A 19,263-nucleotide genomic window follows, 5' to 3' on the forward strand; every position below is an offset into this window, starting at 1 on the left:
AAAATATTGTTTGATTCAGGGTAAAAGAGGTACAGGTTCACCACCGATTTTCCAACAACTGGAAGCCCAGCATCTCCTTTAATCCGGACAGAATTCCGAAAGCACAATCGAAACTGCCCCCCCCAGCCAGAACTCCCCAAATGTGGTGCCCAGGCCGAGTGAGGTGGCCAATCCCGACCTCATCGGGACATCCACACCGATCAGCGGTCTGAATTTGCCCCCCCCCTCCCCCCGCCCGGGGCTCTGGAACCGCTCCCACAGCCGACTTTGCAAGCTGGTATCTCGGCTACATATGTGCACCGTTCCGGTACTGTTGGGACTCCTCTAAGAGAGACCGTAACCTCTGTTGGTTTGGCAAAATGAACAATATGAACAATGCAGAAAAGCTCCGGAATCAAGGATGCCTGAGAATCAGTGGTGGGCCTGTATATTGCTGAGAATTCACCATATGCTCAGCAATGGCATGTATTCTAACTATTGTGATGCCAACATTCAGAGATTACTTTCCTAAAGTCAATTGTATTCACAAGTCATACATCATGATCATAATAACCTAAATACCTGTATATCAGCTCTCAGTCAGGTTTTTTTTGTGCAAAATTAGGTCATTTTTGTTGAGCTTAAATTTTCTTAGCATCCCCAGTCAAGATTTACAGTCCTGCTATCACAGTGACCTGCTATAAAACAGCATGGTATGTAAACCTTCTCTGGGCCGATGACACTTTGCAACATACATGAATCAACTTGCTTGATTTACATTTTTAGAATAACCGCTTGTCTAATTACCATCAAAGTTTAATTTATGTGCTCTTATTTAAGGAATAACACTCAAAAATTTATGCCTGGTATCTTATGGCAGCATAGTCCTGTGTGGCGCATGGCATTTGTTTGATTTACACACTGCTTTTTAGCACGCATCCCCCGCGTAAAATAACACAATTAACAAATGTTCATACCTGCATTAAATTAGGACCATTGTACAGACAAAATATTCAAAATATACACACAATAAAAGAATGGCTTCAATTTTAAGAGACCTTACCCCTATCCTCCATGAACTTGTACAGCTGTTGCAAGAAATTAGCTCGCTCTTCTGGATCCTGCTCCTCCTCTACCTGGAGATGGACATATTAATAGTCATACAACAGAAGATGACATCTGGGCTCATAATAAGAACTGCAATTAGATGCCACGCTCAAAAATGGGACACTGAATTCTTATATCCATTTACAATATCAGGCCGAGGTAAAGAATGGATCGACTGGGTGTATATTCACTGGAATTTAGAAGGATGAGGGGTAGGGGTCTGAGAGAAACATATAAAATTCTTAAGGGATTGGACAGGCTAGATGCAGGAAAAATGTTCCCAATGTTGGGTGAGTCCAGAATCCAAGAATAAGGGGTAGGCCATTTAGGACTGAGATGAGTTCACCCAGAACTGTGAATCTGTGGAATTCTCTGCCACAGAAGGCAGTGAAGGCCAATTTATTGGATGTATTCTAGAGTTAGATAGAGCTCTTAGGGCTAACGGAATCAAGGGATATGGGGAGAAAGCAGGAATGGGGTACTGATTTGGATGATCATATTGAATGGCAGCACTGGCTCGAAGGGCCAAATAGCCTATTTTCTATGTTTCTTTGTTAACAGCCAGTTTTTGGATAGTACTACCACACAGTATAACAGTCACAAAAAAAAATTATACCCATGATTAAAAACGATATGTTCATTTTGCAGAATCTGAGTGCCAGCATTTCCAATTGCCCAAGGCAGTGGCGGATGTGCCATATTCAACCATTGCAGTCCTTCTGGCGAAGCTACTTCCGATATTCAGTTGGGCAGGGAATTACAAGCGAGATGGATCGAAACACAAGTTGTGAATATGACATAAGGAGGCTAGAGAGACTAGAAATGGGTTAAGTGAGAAACCCATCGACATTTGGCAAGTGGAATACGATATTGGGAAAATGTGAACGTACAAAGTGGTTGACTTTGAAATGATACAAGCCAGGAGTCACCTACCAATCAGACTAGTGAAGAGTTTCCTCCTCCGAAGAGGATTAGTAAACTAGATGGGTATTAATGACAATATGATCATCATTACTCAGACTATAAAATTAACCAAATTTAAATTGCACAGCCGCCAAGGTAGGATTTGGGTACTGAACTATTGTGTTTTCACCATAAATTAAAAAAAACTGATTTAACAACAGAACATGCAAATTCCCTTCTGTTTTCGATTTTATTTTTAAATCAGAGGTTGTTACTTCAGTTACTTTTGGTAACTTCAGATGCTTTTGGTAGCCAAATTGGCACTGAATAGTATTTTGTTTAATGAAAACTTTTTTCACCCAAAAAAAGCACCAATCTCAGGAAAAAAGTACCTATGTGTAAATTGACAATGCAAAATGGGCCTCTTGTTATTTTAATCTAATCATTATTAAAATTCAGACAATCTATGGTTTGCATTGTTACTGTAGAGTGAAAATTCAATTACAGGAAAGCACTCCATTTTAATTATAAAATCTCGAGGACTGTTGGTCATAAAATCAGAGTTGCGCATCGTAGAAACATACCCTTTCATACCCTTTAGCCCACAACATCCACGTTGGCCTTGTTACCCACCCACATCGTCCATATTAGGTCTATTTCTTTTGATGTCTTTTCTATTTAAGCATCTAAATGTCTCTTCAACATAGTGATTGTAGCCGACTCCACCACCTCTACCAGCGAATTCCACTCTGTTTAAAAGTCCTATCACTCACCTTAAACCTTTGCCCTGTTTTTTATATCCATACCATGGGGAAGAAAGATCCTGACTGTCTACCATACCATGCCTTTCATAGTCATCTCATGGCCTACTTTGCTCCAAGGAAACCACACCAAACCTTTTCTCATAAAGAAAATCGCCCAATCCAAGCCTAGTGAATCTCCTCTGCAATCTCCAATGCAACCACATCATTACTATAGTGTGGTGACCAGAACGGCACACAATATTTCAAGTGTTGTCTAACTGGTCTACCACTCTCAACATAGATTGCTTAAATTGGATCATAACTGGTAGGCTGATTATACAATGAATTATTAAAATAGTTGAGTGCCAACAACTTGACAGGTATTTGTCTAATAGATATAATGGGATCTTGAAGAAATCCTGTCCCACTCATATAGTTGACATTGGCCTATTTTTAACACCAGGTTTAACTAAACTGCAGTAGAAATACGATCCTCCAACTGGGTTATACCACCTCACAGGGAAGTTGTGGCGAAGCTCAAGGCAAATTAGAACTTAGTTACTCTAACACATGGCAATGTGATCACTGCAAGCACAATTCCAATTTCTCACTTCAGGAAAGGCCACTGGCTTTCTCTCTTTATCCACTTTTGGTGTAAATATTTTATGACTATCAAGCGATATAAACAAATAATGTCCAATATTGAGAAGTGAAATATTCCAAATGGTATATTGTATAAATGAAGGAAACTAGAATTGAATGATTTTATCGGTAAAATACATTTTTAAATGAAAATCTGTTAGCCTATGAGGAGCACTCAAAACAAAGATATACTTTATAGCATTTCAACACTATATCTATAAAGATAAAATATAATCCATATGTGCTAAATCTAAATCCATATGTTAAGTCTCCACACATTTTTTCCCCCCAATTAACTGAATAATGTAGTCCTTTTACTTTACTCTTACTCTTTGTGCCTGGAAAAAATAAACGTAACATTAAATTTGAGGACAGAAAGCCAATATGATAATATGGCAAGCTTCCATACATTGTCTGTGAAGCTGCTGCAACATCTTTAGTTACTTTCCAGCAGGCTTGCTTAAGAAATCTTGCAGGAAGTGGACACCCAATCTTTTCAGCTTTTCAGAAAAAATATCCTACTCCTATAGTGACATCTCGATCACAACTTAATTCAAAGAACAAAGTTTCTCCTGGTATGAACCTTGGTGTTATATTGCCAACACAAAAGCTTTTCACTGCACACAATCAAAAATGTTAAGAAATTCAGCCAAACTCTTGACTTGAGACTGAAAGTGGATGCAATTTTGTCTGCTTTTAATTTGTTTAACTTTCAAAGCAGTGCATATTAATTCATATGCACTATCTAGGCATATTTAATTCAAAATCTAGATTTTAAAACAGTAAATATCATTGGCAATATAACCACTTGGATTTGCCAGCTTCACAAAGAGAGCAGCTTTGCTACGAGAATTGTTGGCACTTCCACCCAAACAACTTAAAATTAAAGAGCCTTCAAATGTTTTGTAGCGAGAAATACATTATTGTCAGAATGCTTATAGAAATGCCATTGTTATGTCTTCTATGCTTTTCACCTAGCTTCTTGGCTCAGATCTTACAAGTAATTATGCATCGAACTTAACTAAGCCTTAAGACAAATATTATAATACAAGAGAGCTATACAGACCCTCAAGCACAAATTTCCATTCAGTAACATGGATGTTCAGAACTTGACTTCATCGCCACTTTCCTGAATGATTTCTACAACCCAGGAGCTTAAAAATCCATCTAAGCATTGAAAATACCGAAGTACTCAACTGTCCTCAGCTCTCCAACATAAAGTCCACAGAGCCTTAAGAGAAGTAATCAGTCTCTCTCTCTCTCAGACTTAAATGACAATGTAATTTAAAAGGTACACAAACCTGGAACGACTGCTTGGGTCCTTGAATGGAGTCGAGGGGGGAGGTAAAGGGACAGGTGTTGCATCTCTTGCGGTTGCGACGGAAAGTGCCCGGGGAGGGGGTGGTACGGGAGGGAAGGGAAGAATTGACAAGGGAGTTACGGAGGGAGCGGTCTTTGCGGAAGGCAGACATGGGGGGGACATGTAATTTAAAAGTTTTTTTTAGATAGGGCACATTGATATGCAGCAAATGTAGGGATACAAATGACTTGAAGGCAGAGTAGATGAATTTATCTTGGCATCATGTTTGGCGCAGACATTGTGGGGCAAAGGACTTGAATCTGTGCTGTACTGTTTTATGCAATTTCATGTGATAGGCCCCGATATGAAAATTCTCACATGCTAACTCATCTAATTATCCAAATTGCAATAATGTCCTACCTCGTGTTTCTTTTCTTCATGTTCTTCGTCATTCTCTATCTCCTCTTCCTCTTCATCACTACTTGAGGATTCTAAAATGACACTCATGTCTACTTTCCAGCTCTCAGGAACAATCCGTTGCTGGTGGAATTTGAGAGCTTCTTCAAGTGCTAAGAGAACATTTCTCATTAGAGTGACTGAATATCATAAAACAATAATCACAGAACTTAACAGTACATATAAGCCAATCAGTTCACCATGCCCAAACCAGCACTTTGAAAGTAGTTTCGAATTGATTCCAATGCTTCCACAGGCCTGATGTTTTTCCCTTTGCAAATATATAATCAATTCATTTTTGAAAGGCACAGTTAAATCAGTTTCTTCTACATTCATTGCAACAATATTCTCAAACAAAGATCAGATTTATTGGAGTTGATCACAGGCCAATGCCAATCAAGTGCACACCAATGGCAGTTTTATTCTTCTCCCAAAAACCATCCAAGATCCAATAGATCAAATCAAACTGGATTCATCCCACATCTTCTCCCCACAAGCCTCGACTACCGCGAACGGATGGCCACTCGGGCCAACCCACTACGCTGATTGAGGCCACAGAAAGTTATAGTGAGAGGCAAGTATCACCAACACCATGGAACCATTTTCTACCAAAGTCAGTTTCACCATATACACAAGTGATACACTATGCTACAAGAACAATACAAGTTCTCTGTTTAAATGTTGTCAAGCCGGAAAGGGTACAGAGAAGATTTACAAAGATGTTGCCAGGACTAGAGGGTCTGAGCTACAGGCAGAGGTCGAGTTGGCTTGGACTCTATTCCTTGGAACACAGGAAGATAGAGGTGTATAAGATCATGAAGAATAGATCAGGTAGATGTACAGAGTCTCTTGCCCAAAGTAGGTGATTCAAGGACCAGAGGACATAGGTTTAAGGTGAAGGGGAGTAGATTTAATAGGAATCTAAGGGGTAACTTTTTCACACAAAGGGTGGTGAATGTATGGAACAAGCTGCAGAGGTGGTAGTTGAGGCAGGGACTATCCCAATATTTAAGAAACAGTTAAGACAGGTACATGTATAGGACAAGTTTGGAGGGACATGAAACAAATGTTCAAGAAGGAACTGCAGATGCTGGAAGATCGATGGGAAGATGTGGCGAGTGGTGGGGTCACGTTGGAGGTGGCGGAAATGGCGGAGGATTATTTGTTGTATTTGCCGGCTGGTGGGGTGAAAGGTGAGGACTAGGGGGACTCTGCCCTTGTTGCGAGTGCGGGGATGGGGAGAGAGAGCAGTGTTGCGGGGTATGGATGAGACCCTGGTGCGAGCCTCATCTATGGTGGCGGAGGGGAATCCCCGTTCCCTGAAGAACGAGGACATTTCCGATGCCCTGCTGTGGAACGTCTCATCCTGGGAGCAGATGCGGCGTAGGCGGAGGAATTGGGAGAGTGTCTGAGGTGTCTAGAACATAGGTGGGAAGGGATTTGACCAAGGGGGATAGTATGGAGTCAAGGTATGTGGAGATGAGTTCGGTGGGGCACGAACAAGCAGAGACAATGGGTCTGCCGGGAGAGCCGGGTTTGTGGATTTTGGGGAGAAGGTAAAAACGGGCCGTGCGGGGCTGGGGAACGATGAGGTTGGAAGCTTGGTCGGGCAGGGCGTGGGAATTGATGAATCTGGGTTTTTGCGGAGTGATTCAATGGCAGTGCGTTCAGGGGGGGAGAGATTGGAGTGAGACAGGGGAGTGGAGAAGTTGAGGCGGTTGACGTCGCGGCGGCAGTTCTGGATAGAGTTCCAGAGCCGGGACTTTACGAGAGGGGTTCCACGAGGAGGGGGTGCGTTGGAGACGGGAAAAAGGGTTATCATTGGGGGGCGAGGACTCCTTCCCATGGAAGTGCGCTGTGAGGCGGAGGCGACGATAGACTCCGCAAAAACCCAGATTGGGTTATCAAACCAGCCGACAAGGGAGGTGCCGTGGTAGTCTGGCGCGTCGATCTCTACAAAGCTGAGGCCACGCGCCAACTCTCGGACACCTCCTCCTACTTACCCTTGGACCATGACCCCACTGACGCGCACCAGGCCACCATATCTAGCACCATCACCGACTTCATCAATTCCCACGCCCTGCCCGACCAAGCTTCCAACCTCATCGTCCCCGAGCCCCGCACGGCCCGTTTTTACCTTCTTCCCAAAATCCACAAACCCGGCTCTCCCGGCAGACCCATTGTCTCTGCTTGTTCGTGCCCCACCGAACTCATCTCCACATTACCTTGACTCCATCCCCCTTGGTCAAATCCCTTCCCACCTATGTTCTAGACACCTCAGACACTCTCCCCCGCCTCCGCGCATTCCACTCTCTAGGGCCTCACCCCCTCATCTTCACCATGGATGTCCAGTCACTCTACACCTCCATCCCCCACCAGGATGGCCTCAAAGCCCTCCGGTTCTTCCTCGACCAGAGGAGCAACCTATACCCAGCCACTGACACCCTCCTCCGCCTAGCGGAGTTGGTCCTCACCCTCAACAACTTTACGTTTGACTCCTCCCATTTCCTCCAAACACAAGGCGTAGCTATGGGCACACGCATGGGCCCCAGCTACGCCTGCCTCTTTGTCGGGTACATTGAACAATCCTTGTTCAAGACGTACCAGGGCCCCATCCCCGACCTCTACCTCCGTTACATTGACGACTGCTTTGGGGCCACCTCCTGCACCCACACACAACTGACTGACTTCATCCACTTCACCACCAACTTCCATCCGGCACTCCAATACACCTGTACCATTTCCGACACTTCCCTACCATTCCATGACCTCACCATCTCCATCGCAGGGGACAGACTTCTGACCGACATACACTACAAACCAACTGACTCACATGGCTATCTGGACCACACGTCTTCCCACCCTGCCCCCTGTAAAGACTCCATCCCGTACTCCCAATTCCTCCACCTACGCCGCATCTGCTCCCAGGATGAGACGTTCCACACCAGGGCATCGGAAATATCCTTGTTCTTCAGGGAACGGGGATTCCCCTCCGCCACCATAGATGAGGCTCGCACCAGGGTCTCATCCATACCCCGCAACACTGCTCTCTCTCCCCATCCCGCACTCGCAACAAGGGCAGAGTCCCCCTAGTCCTCACCTTTCACCCCACCAGCCGGCAAATACAACAAATAATCCTCCGCCATTTCCGCCACCTCCAACGTGACCCCACCACTCGCCACATCTTCCCATCTCCCCCTATGTCTGCCTTCCGCAAAGACCGCTCCCTCTGCAACTCCCTTGTCAATTCTTCCCTTCCCTCCCGTACCACCCCCTCCCCGGGCACTTTCCGTTGCAACCGCAAGAAATGCAACACCTATCCCTTCACCTCCCCCCTCGACTCCATTCAAGGACCCAAGCAGTCGTTCCAGGTGCGACAAAGGTTCACCTGTATCTCCTCCAACCTCATCTACTGCATCCGCTGCTCTAGATGTCAGCTGATTTACATCGGGGAGACTAAGCGGAGGTTGGGCGATCGTTTCGCCGAACACCTCCGCTCAGTCCGCAATAACCTATCTGAACTCCCGGCGGCTCAGCACTTCAACTCCCCCTCCCATTCCCAATCCGACCTCTCTGTCCTGGGTCTCCTCCATTGCCAGAGTGAGCAACACCGGAAATTGGAGGACCAGCACCTCATATTCCGCCTGGGTTGCTTGCGTCCGGATGGCATGAACGTTGAATTCTCCCACTTTTGCTAGCCCTTGCTGTCTCCTCCCCTTCCTTCACCCTTGAGCTGTCTCCCATCCCCCCCGCCCTCAGGCTCCTCCTCCTCCCTTTTTCCTTCCTTCTCCCCCCCACCCCCCATCAGTCTGAAGAAGGGGTTCGGCCCGAAACGTCGCCTATTTCCTTCGCTCCATAGATGCTGCTGCACCCGCTGAGTTTCTCCAGCATTTTGTGAACCAAATGTTGGCAGGTGGACTAGTACAGATGGGACATGTTGGCCGGTGTGGGCAAGTTTCCACAGTCTATGACTCGAAAAGACTGGATACTGTAATTTTGCATTCTTATTGAAATGCTTTGAATCTACCTTAAACGCAATGTCCAATAAGAGTTGTACGAGTTCGTGAATATTAATTTACAAAGCATTTCTTACAATCGACAGAAAAAAGTAAGCAGACAAGTGCTCCATGTCAGTCTTTATATTTTATCCCAAGCATCTTAAAACAACTTCATCAGCATTGCGGTTCTCATATATTTATTCAAATTCCTCCTTAAATTTATCTTCACTGATCATTTTAATTACTTATTTTTCCACATAGAAAATTACGAATTCTCTACTGATTTATCAGCGACCATCTTAAACGTGTGACCATCCTAGCTTTAATTTCCCACATGCAAAAATATCTTCTCTACATTAAACCCTAGATAATTTAACAAATCCCATCAGATCATTCCTGTGGGGGGGGGGGGGGGTTAAAAAGGGGAGAACAACACCCTCACCACCCCAAACATCACATTTTGTCTCTCTCCTAATGCAATATTTGTTTAAAATCATTACATCTTTCCCAGTGCTTAGACACGTCTACAGCAAAAAACAGAACTTCACACAATGTTCCATGTGCTTCTTAACCAAGGTCTGTAAAATACTGCTGCTTTTCAATTCTATTCCTTTGGAAATGCTTCACTAGTGTATTGAGCTGAAATGAGTGATGTAACAAAGACCAGAGGTGAAAAGGAAACAAAAGGGTGTCAGACAAGGAAAGATGAAGAATAAGATATAAAGCTGGAGGAAGGGATATGGGTGGAATAGAATCAGGGGAATGGTAAGAGGGGAAATGTGGGTCACGGGGATTGAAGATGATAAGGAGGGGAAAGGAGTAGGATGATGGGAAAGTACACCTATTCCTGAACATTACAACTAATCGTCTCATCGCTGTTATCTGAACTATTCAAAACATGGTGTCATAAAACAGACCTTTTGGTATGATATTATTCATAATGTTAATACTGGAGGAAAGAAGCTCCTTATGCCCATATCAAATATTGCACAGGTTGAAGACAGTTAGAAAGTTATAAATACTTAACCCCTCAAAAAATCGGCACTGTTCCAGAATAATACATCTTGATTCCAAACGCTATATAAGTAATAGTTCCATTTGAATGAAGAAACAAGATAGTGCAACTCCAGGCAGTTTTGGTACAGAACTCAAATTCACTATTCAATAAACTAAGACTGGTCAACCATAAATCCCAAGAAATAGAAGGAAAATTAACCAAATCAGACAATACAGCAGACCAGTAACACAAATGTATCATAATGTAGAACACGACTCTGCCTTAAAGTTTCACAAGGCAATAAGGCAGTTGCCTCGTAACTGATCAGGCTTGCCAATCACAACTAGTAACTCCAGTTGCAGCAATTCACTCCATCACAAATACCAACTTACTTACCTTGTTTAATGACCAGGTCTGTTTTTGAAACTTTGTCCCAATCAAGCTCCCTTATATCCTTTCTGGCTATGGGATAGCTATTGTATTACAAGAAAAACACCAATATTTAATTCAAAATTAAAAGTACAGGCTTTATTGCTGAATTACACCTTGATAGAATTAACAGTTCTGACATCTGCCACCAAGCAAACTACAGGCATCTCATTTTCAGCAAACAGCAAACAGCTTTTAAAATAAAACTGATCAAAATCTCTAATTTTACTGCTGAGCAATGATTGGAGTGATCTGATAAGGGTGTCAGGGGTCATGGGGTCAGGCAGGAGAACGGGGTTAGGAGGGAGAGATGGATCAGCCATGATTGAATGGTGAAGACTTGATGGGCCGTATGGCCTAATTCTGCTCCAATCACATGTCATGTTATATGAGTCTAAACACTCCCAGGTGGACTGGCTTATATTTGAGTTGCACTTAGTTATCTTGGGGCAATCTAGTGGACAACTTACAACGATGACACAAAGAATTGCAGATGCTGGAATCTTGAGCAAAACAAGGGTCAGACAGCATCCTGAAGAAATATCCGAACCTGAAATGTCACCTATTCATTCCTTCCACAGATGCTGCTCGAGTTGCTCCAGCAAAAAGACATTTGAGCCATTCGGCCCTCCGAGCCAGCACCGCCATTCAATGTAATCATGGATGATCAACCACGATCAGTACCCCGTTCCTGCCTTTTCCGCACATCCCTTGATTCCGTTAGCCCCAAGAGCTCCATCTAACTCTTTTGAATGCATCCAGTGAATCGGCCTCCACTGCTTTCTGAGGCAGAGAATTCCACAAATTCACAAATCGGTGGAAAAGTTTTGCCTCATCTCAGTTCTAAATGGCCACCTACCCTTTATTCTTAAACTGCGGCCCCTGGCTCTGAACTGCCCCAACACCGGGAACAGGTTTCCTGCATCTAGCGTGTCCTATCCCGTAATAATTTTATATGTATCTATAAGATCCCCTCTCATCCATCTAAATTCCAGTGAATACAAGCCTGGTCGCTCCATTCTTTCATATTATGACAGCCCCGCCATTCCGGGGAATTAACCTCGTGAACCTACGCTGCACTTCCTCAACAGCAAGAATGTCCTTCCTCAAATTAGGAGTCCAAAACTGCACACAATACTCCAGGTGTGGTCTCACCAGGACCCTGTACAACTGCAGAAGGACCTATTTGCTCCTATACTCAACTACTCTCGTTATGAAGGCCAACATGCCATTAGCTTTCTTCACTGCCTGCTGTACCTGCATGCTTACTTTTCAGTGAATGATGCACAAGGTCACCCAGGTCTCGTTTTAGTTCCCCTTTTCCTAACCCAACATCATTCAGATAATAATCTGCCTTCCTGTTCTTGCCACCAAATGGACAACCTCACATTATCCACATTATACTGCATCTGTCCACTCACCCAACCTCTCGCTTTAGCGGTTATGATTATAAACAAAATAGCCAAACAAGTTTAAAGAAGCAAGTTACAAATGGGAACAAGAATATTATACATGAATGTTGGAAGATGAGAATAACCAAAGGCCATTGTGTTATGCAAAAAAAAACAGCAGCTCAGCTAAAATTTAGTTGTCCGCTTTTAGTACCCATTGAGCAATTAGGTTTGCTCAGAAAACCAATTAGGTGCTTAGGAAGATAATTTTGCTCACTTGGAAGAATTATTAAATCAGGGAGCCTCAGGTCATGCAGCCTCAAGGACATTTTGGAGTAAGATAAGGTAAACTTTTCTTTCCAGACGTCAGAGATTTAGCTCGACAAAATAACCCCTGTTCCCATACCTAGTTCAAAAACACATATTTGACTGTTGTTCATAGCCTAGAGAAGAAGCACGGGCTCAAGTATATAAGTGTCTCCAATTCTCAATGTGAAACAATATTTGATGAACAGCCAAACCACTGAAATTAGCAAAAATGTATTAGCAATTACTTTTATGTTCCTCCTTACGTGAAAAATAAGGGTTTGCAGTCTCAAAGTTAGTTCTGGTGAATTACACAAGGCTCACTGAAACCTCCTTTGAAATAAGGAATTAATTCTAGAAAATAATGTCCTATATTCAAAGAGGAATGAATTAACAATTAAGCCTCACTTCACAATGAAATTCAGGCTCCAAAAATTATTAGAAATCATTGTAGAATATAATGTAAAACCAGTATAGCATATTTTGGAATGCATGTTTACAGAGTTGAACAATTTGCATGCTAAAGAACTTTTTTTTGCTTCTGTATATTTCACATTGAAACTTACAATTTGGAATCGGCAAAAGACCGTACTAAACACTGGTCCTTTTTCACAGTGATTTCATCACTGCAGCTTGGAGACAGCACCTGTAATGGAAATTTTTTTTTTTTAAATGGGGTTCCAGCAAACCAAAACGACAAAGTGTGTTTGGGAATATTTAAGATTGCTCCGAATCACTAATTACACAGATTCTCCAAAGGAACATCACCCAGCTGGAATTGAAATCTTTTTGATTTTCTTCTGTTTGAGTTTAGTTTCAAACTAAATTATGGAGAAGGATAGGACAAATCCAAAAGTTTAAATGCTTAATTGGAGATAACGCAATTGTGATGGTATTAGACAGGAACTTTCAAAAAACAATTGGAAGGCTGTTCACAGATGAAAGGACACCCAGCAAGTGGGAGGCTTTTAAACATGAGATGAGAGTTCAGAGCCAACAGGTTCCTGTTAGAGTGAAGAGCAAGTTTGGCAAAAGTAGGGAATCCTTGATGACAAGAGATATTGAGGCTCTAGTCAGAGGGAAGAAAAGAGGAATGTCAGGTATAAACAGGTGGGATCATGCGTTGTACGGGTTTAGGGGCACACTTAAGAGGGAATTCAGGAGGGCAAAATTGGGATTGCCTTGGCAGATACGGTAAAAGAGAATCGAAAGAGCTTCTGCAGTACATTAAGGGCATGAGTAACAAGGGAGAGGAATGGTCCCCTTAAAGATTAACAAGGTCCGTGTATGGAGTCATCGGAGATGGACGAATTTTACAGGGACCGGGATTCCATCCTGACCTCGGGTGCTGCCTGTGTGGAGTTCACGTGTCCTCACTGTGACAGAACTCACTCTGAACAAACTATACTCCATTCTCAATAGCCTCAAGACACAACACCCTGAAGCCCGTTATAGCCAGAGACTACAATAAAGCCAACCTCAAGGGTGTACTACCAAAGTACTATCAGCATGTCTCTTGACCCACCAGGGGCCAGAATACCCTCGACCACTGCTCAATAAAATGTCTACCGCTCTGCACCTCGACCATATTTCAGGAAATCTGATCACCTAGCTGTGCTTTTGCTCCCTGCCAACAAACAAAAATTGAAGTGAGAGGATCTGGCACAGAGAGTTGTGAAATGTTGGTCAACAGACATGCATAACATCTCACACGACTGCTTTGAGTCAGCGGACTGGTCCATATTCAGGGATTTTGCAGCTAACCTGAATGTGTACGCCACTGCATACTCAGGATGCATCACAGCTTGGTTTCAGAACAGCTCCATCCAAGACCGCAAGAAATTGCAGCAAATTGTGGACTCAGCCCACAAACCAACCTCCCTTCTACGACTCCATTTATACCTTACGTTGCCTCAGCAAGGCCAGCAGCATAATCAAGGACGAATCACACCCTGGCCTCTCCCTCTTCTCCCCTCTCCTGTCAGACAAAAGGTATAGAAGTGTGAAAACGCACTCCTCCAGATTCAATGACAGTTTCTTCCCAGCTGTTTTCAGGCAACCGAATCATCCTACTTCAACCAGAAAGCAGTGCTGAACTACTATCTACCTCTCTGATTACCCTCGGACTTTCCTTGATCGGACATTGCTGGCTTTACCTTGCACTAAACGTTATTCCCTTATCGTGTATACGGGATGGTTTTTTAAACCAATATATAGAGGAACCGACCAAAGGGCAGGCCATCGGTCAGTGACAGGATCGGTCAAAGTCAGCATGGATTTATGAAGGGGAAATCATGCTTGACTGATCTTCTGGAATTTTGAGGATGCAACAAGTAGAATGGATAAGGGAGAGCCTGTAGATGTGATCTGGACTTTCAAAAAGCCTTTGGCTAGGTACCACACAAAAGACTAGTGTGCAAAATTGGAACACTTGATAATGGGGGTAGGGTATTGACATGGATAGAGAACTGGAAGGTAGACAAAATGCTCGAGTAACTCAGCGGGACAGGCAGCATCCCAGGAGAGAAGGAATGGGTGACGTTTCAGGTCAAGACCCTTCTTCAGACCCAAAATGCCACCCATTCCAGCAGGGTGGGAGATTGCAACCTTCACGTGATCCACCGTTTCGACTAATGCAATCAACCCGACGTGCACAAACAAATAGATCAAATAAAACAAGTTGACCTACAACTTTAGGTTGTGCACGCCATAATGAAGAAGATTTAAACCATCTGCAGTTCTTTCCTTCAGTAGTTTAATAGAGCCCGGTACCACCTGATTAAGCTCTGGCTTCCTTGGGTGGATGAAGACTGCCAGCTGTGGGCTTTCCTGGAAACACGATGGGTACTACCCAACCACTCTGCCCAAATTTCACTCATGATGCAAAGTACAAAGCTTGCTCCAAAAGTTGTGGATGCCCCAAGACAGACTTAGACTTTAGCAACAGATTTGAGTTAAGCATACAATTTTCAGCAAACCTTGGTGTCCTCACAGTGCATAACATTAGTTTCAAAATTATACAAGCGCATATTATGTTCAACAGAGTACAAGTCAAAAAATCCTGAACGTGCTGAAATTCACAATCCATGCAAAATAACAATTTAAAAATGATCTAATAATTATCCAATAATGCAGCTTGCAAGGATGAAAAGATCTATCATTGACTGTGTACACTCACTTACCAAAGCTGGATACCAGCCTTTTATTTTATCCCCATTGCAATCTACGTAAACGACTTTGCCCAAAAGTTCATCATTAAGACGTCGTTTATCATCATCCTCCTCTTCACTCGATTCCTCTTCCTTTTCATCTTCAGGTCTGCAACAATGAATTATTGCTTGCATTTTAACAGTACAATAAAAGCTGTTGCCCGGAACAGCCAGGCTTGACATGTGCTGATTAATCTAGAGTTATATCACCTAATAAATGTATTACACTATACAAAAATACTTGATAAGCAAGAACAGTGAAGTGCACATAAGAATTGAGAAGTACTAGTAGCAATCTAAAAACAAATACCAGTGGCATTCAAAGTTATAATGAGAAAAAGCACCACAGTGAGCCACCATTATGTTGAAGAAATGCAAAATGGAAGGTGGTTCAAGAAGAATGATGAACGGTTATAAGTTACTTAAATGCCATTTATTAAGCCATAGAAAATATCAGGTAATAAATCTTTTGAATTCAGGAAATTACTGTAATCACACAAAAGATAGAAGACTAGTTAATCTGACAATAGTGAGTGATCGTGGATACCCATTTCTCGTTGACGTTTTATGTCCATTTGAGGCCCGGCCAGCATCTGACACCCAAGGCATCTTCTCATTCATCACCAATGAAATTTAGATTACACACCAACTCCTAAAACACAATTTGAACCTATGAAACTCTTATCCAGAGGCAATTGTATTGCCAGCCACACTTAGGCTGAACCAGACATGATATTCATGTCCAGAAAAAAAGTAGGAAGTATTGGCTGGGGTCCAGGGGGCTCCTGCATTTTCAATAAATCGAAAGTGATTCCCAAGCTTTCTGCTGGTAGTTTACATAGCAGAAGCTTAAAACAAATCTAACACATAGCCAATAAAATAACCCCAAAAGATAAATATTTCATGAAATAAATGACTTCATACAGCTAAAAAAATCTCTACAAAAAATGTTACCTGAAATGTCTGTTGGCCTAGCACTGTGTGCAAACAGCACAGAAAAGGTGATTTTGGCTGATGCCACCTTCTGCTTCAGTAAGGGAAGCTGGTCGGTGATTGGCCGCAACGCCCATCTAATTGGCCGCTGAGTGACGGACACAACGCACTTGGAGATGGCGGCTGATTGGACGGGAGGAGACCGATTTGTTGATTGTACAGGAATTTTAAGGGAAGCTGGTCGGTGATTGGACGCAACCCCCTTGGAGACAGCGGTTGATTGGCTGCCAAATAATCGGGCACAAAAAATTGACAAATAGGAAAAAAAAAAAAATCGGAAGAATATCATGCCTGGGCTGAACTTAAAAGCCAATTTCTGACAGCACCACGTTGCAGTACTCTACTGCACAATATTTACACCGGTGAATTTGCACCAGAATGCTTTAATGGAAATTGTAATGTTTCAGGGAAAAATAACCATATAACCATATAACAATTACAGCACGGAAACAGGCCATCTCGACCCTTCTAGTCCGTGCCGAACACATAATCTCCCCTAGTCCCATATACCTGCGCTCAGACCATAACCCTCCATTCCTTTCCCATCCATATAACTATCCAATTTATTTTTAAATGATAAAAACGAACCTGCCTCCACCACCTTCACTGGAAGCTCATTCCACACAGCTACCACTCTCTGAGTAAAGAAGTTCCCCCTCATGTTACCCCTAAACTTCAGTCCCTTAATTCTCAAGTCATGTCCCCTTGTTTGAATCTTCCCTACTCTCAGTGGGAAAAGCTTTTCCACGTCAACTCTGTCTATCCCTCTCATCATTTTAAAAACCTCTATCAAGTCCCCCCTTAACCTTCTGCGCTCCAACGAATAAAGCCCTAACTTGTTCAACCTTTCTCTGTAACTTAGTTGCTGAAACCCAGGCAACATTCTAGTAAATCTCCTCTGTACTCTCTCTATTTTGTTGACATCCTTCCTATAATTAGGCGACCAAAATTGTACACCATACTCCAGAATTGGCCTCACCAATGCCTTGTACAATTTTAACATTACATCCCAACTTCTATACTCAATGCTCTGATTTATAAATCCAGCACACCAAAAGCTTTCTTTACCACCCTATCTACATGAGATTCCACTTTCAGGGAACTGTGCAGTTATTCCCAGATCCCTCTGTTCACCTACATTCTTCAATTCCCTACCATTTACCATGTACGTCCTATTTTGATTTGTCCTGCCAAGATGTAGCACCTCACACTTATCAGCATTAAACTCCATCTGCCATCTTTCAGCCCACTCTTCCAACTGGCATAAATCTCTCTGTAGACTTTGAAACTCTACTTCATTACCCGCAACCCCACCTATCTTAGTATCATCTGCATACTTACTAATCCAATTTACCACACCATCGTCCAGATCATTGATGTACATGACAAACAACAGTGGACCCAACACAGATCCCTGTGGCACCCCACTCGTCACTGGCCTCCAACCTGACAAACAACCATCCACCATTACTCTCTGGCATCTCTGGCAATAAGTCAGGTTATACTTCGTACTAAATTTACACTATTTGTAATTTTTTGGTTTTGAGTACTGAAGTATTGTTTTATTTATCTTTTTTAATTTCTTAATATTTTTAGAAATAGTTTCTCGATTTTCATAGCTTTTACATGTTTCTGAATGGCGCAAACACCAAAAACTTTGGGAATAAATATATAAAATGTTGGAATACCTAGCAAACCAAGCAACGTCCAAGGGAAAATAAACAGATTGACACTCCAGTTTGAAGACCTTTCATCAAAATTGAGAAAGACAAAAACGGGGTTGTCTTCAGTTGCAGGGAAGGGGGAGAGATGGATAGGACAAAGGATACACAGGTTTAAGGAGAGAGGGGAAGATTTAAAAAGGGAACACGAGACAAGTTTTTAACACAGTAAAAGGTTAAAAGAAATGAGTAGACAGTGGAACAGAGTACAATGCAAAGTTTAAAAGACCTTTAGACAGGTTAATGAATAGGAATGGTTTAGAGAAATATTGGCCAAATGCAGGCATAATAGAATACTACATCAGGAAAGACAGGAGAGTTGGTCATAGGGCCTGTTCACATGCTTTATAACTCTAAGAGTATTTAAATTTAACACATCTTCATCACAGCTCTTTACGACATAAAACTCGAGAAATGTTATTCTTATTAATGTCAAGTAACACAATCATTTGTTAAAATGTAAGCATTCCATGATGCTACAGAAGTACAAAACAACAAGATGTGGAGTAGTAAAATTGTACTTACACAGGAGCAGATGATGATCTCCTGCCTCGGTTTGTTTTCTTCCCAATTACTGGTGTGCCAAAGTGCTCCGGGTTTGTAAGTGGTAATTGGTCAAGGGTCTGAAACCAAGTACAGACATTAGTGCTCTGAATTATAAATATCAACATTCGACATCAACTGGAAAGCAACTACTCACCTCACTCTCAGCAAAATGTCGCTCTCCTTTCAGGCATAGAGATGTACGGCGAAGCGTCCTCTCATCACCATCATCAAACACTAATCAAAGATGGAGGAAGAAAAAGCACATTTCAAGAATTATGGTACATGTTGCTTACCAGAACAGATATGCGTAACTTCTGCTCCAGTCGATCAAATAGAATATTAAAATGGCATGGGCGGCAGAGTTGCTGCCAAGCGATGTCAGCGTTCGATCCTGACTACGGGTGCTTTACGGAATTTGTACTCCCAGTGACAGTATGCGTTTTCTCCAAGATCTTCGGTTTCCTTACATACTCCAAGTACAGGTTTGTATGTTAATTGGCTTTAAAATAAAAAAAATGTAGATTGTCCCTCGTGTGCGTAGGA

General features: G+C 42.6%; 1 protein-coding gene across 4 annotated transcripts in view; it reads right to left on the reverse strand.

The window, feature by feature from the left end:
• Positions 1-19,263, reverse strand: part of arid4a (AT-rich interaction domain 4A) — a 94,181-nt gene that overhangs the window by 54,593 nt on the left and 20,325 nt on the right. For all 4 annotated transcript variants that reach the window (XM_033027194.1, XM_033027196.1, XM_033027195.1 and 1 more), the window contains exons 6-12: positions 18,875-18,954; positions 18,700-18,797; positions 15,434-15,569; positions 12,818-12,897; positions 10,522-10,598; positions 5,095-5,243; positions 1,043-1,115 (exon numbers count right to left, since the gene is read on the reverse strand). In XM_033027194.1, coding sequence (XP_032883085.1) covers positions 1,043-1,115; positions 5,095-5,243; positions 10,522-10,598; positions 12,818-12,897; positions 15,434-15,569; positions 18,700-18,797; positions 18,875-18,954 — 693 coding nt within the window. The remainder of the gene's footprint in view (positions 1-1,042; positions 1,116-5,094; positions 5,244-10,521; positions 10,599-12,817; positions 12,898-15,433; positions 15,570-18,699; positions 18,798-18,874; positions 18,955-19,263) is intronic.

Source organism: Amblyraja radiata, chromosome 9, assembly GCF_010909765.2.
Source record: "Amblyraja radiata isolate CabotCenter1 chromosome 9, sAmbRad1.1.pri, whole genome shotgun sequence".
Classification (NCBI taxonomy): Eukaryota; Metazoa; Chordata; class Chondrichthyes; order Rajiformes; family Rajidae; genus Amblyraja; species Amblyraja radiata.